The following is a 548-nucleotide window of genomic DNA, read 5'->3' as shown; positions in this document are numbered from 1 at the left end:
GAGTGATTCCATATATTTCTGAAGCCTCAGAAATTGCCCTCAGTAAACTTTCCTAGTCCTTAAACTGGAGTTAATATGCAGGTTACACCTCACATGGCAGTTGCAGTTGGCTACTAGTGGCTGCTCAGAATCCTGGGCTAAGAAGGATCCTGTGGCTAACTAGGAATCAGTAGATAAGATTGACATGACCTGTCAATTTGACCACATGTGCGTATTCTATGTGCATTAAATGTTCTGATAAAAGCAAAGAAAAGGGAGAACTTAAAATTTTAATTCAAAATAGTTTAAAAATCAGCTGTTTATTCTTGAAAATGTGGGAAATATAAAAAAGCTCAAAGAAGAAATGAAATGTTTGCTATAATTTAATCCAGAGAAAACCATGCTCAAAGTGTTGAGGCACTTAAGGAAGGAGATACTCAGGGCTGATGTTGTATTTATCTTAAATGATTTTTACTTTTTCAGGAGCTGGTGGTGCTTTGCCACCTCCACCATCCCAGCTTAATATCTTTGCTGGCAGCTGGAATTCGTCCTCGAATGTTGGTGATGGA

At 38.1% G+C, this 548-nt stretch overlaps 1 protein-coding gene across 1 annotated transcript in view; it reads left to right on the top strand.

Moving 5' to 3' along the window:
- Positions 1–548, top strand: part of LRRK2 (leucine rich repeat kinase 2) — a 111,847-nt gene that overhangs the window by 83,523 nt on the left and 27,776 nt on the right. Inside the window, exon 40 of the mRNA XM_025051310.1 lies at positions 463–548. This exon is cut by the window's right edge and continues 99 nt beyond it. Within this exon, the coding sequence (XP_024907078.1) occupies positions 463–548 (86 nt within the window). The remainder of the gene's footprint in view (positions 1–462) is intronic.

The sequence above is a fragment of the Pteropus alecto genome, unplaced genomic scaffold (genome assembly GCF_000325575.1).
Source record: "Pteropus alecto unplaced genomic scaffold, ASM32557v1 scaffold778, whole genome shotgun sequence".
NCBI lineage: Eukaryota > Metazoa > Chordata > Mammalia > Chiroptera > Pteropodidae > Pteropus > Pteropus alecto.
The sequence above is the reverse complement of the archived record's forward strand: the minus strand, read 5'-3'. Positions and strand labels throughout refer to the sequence as shown.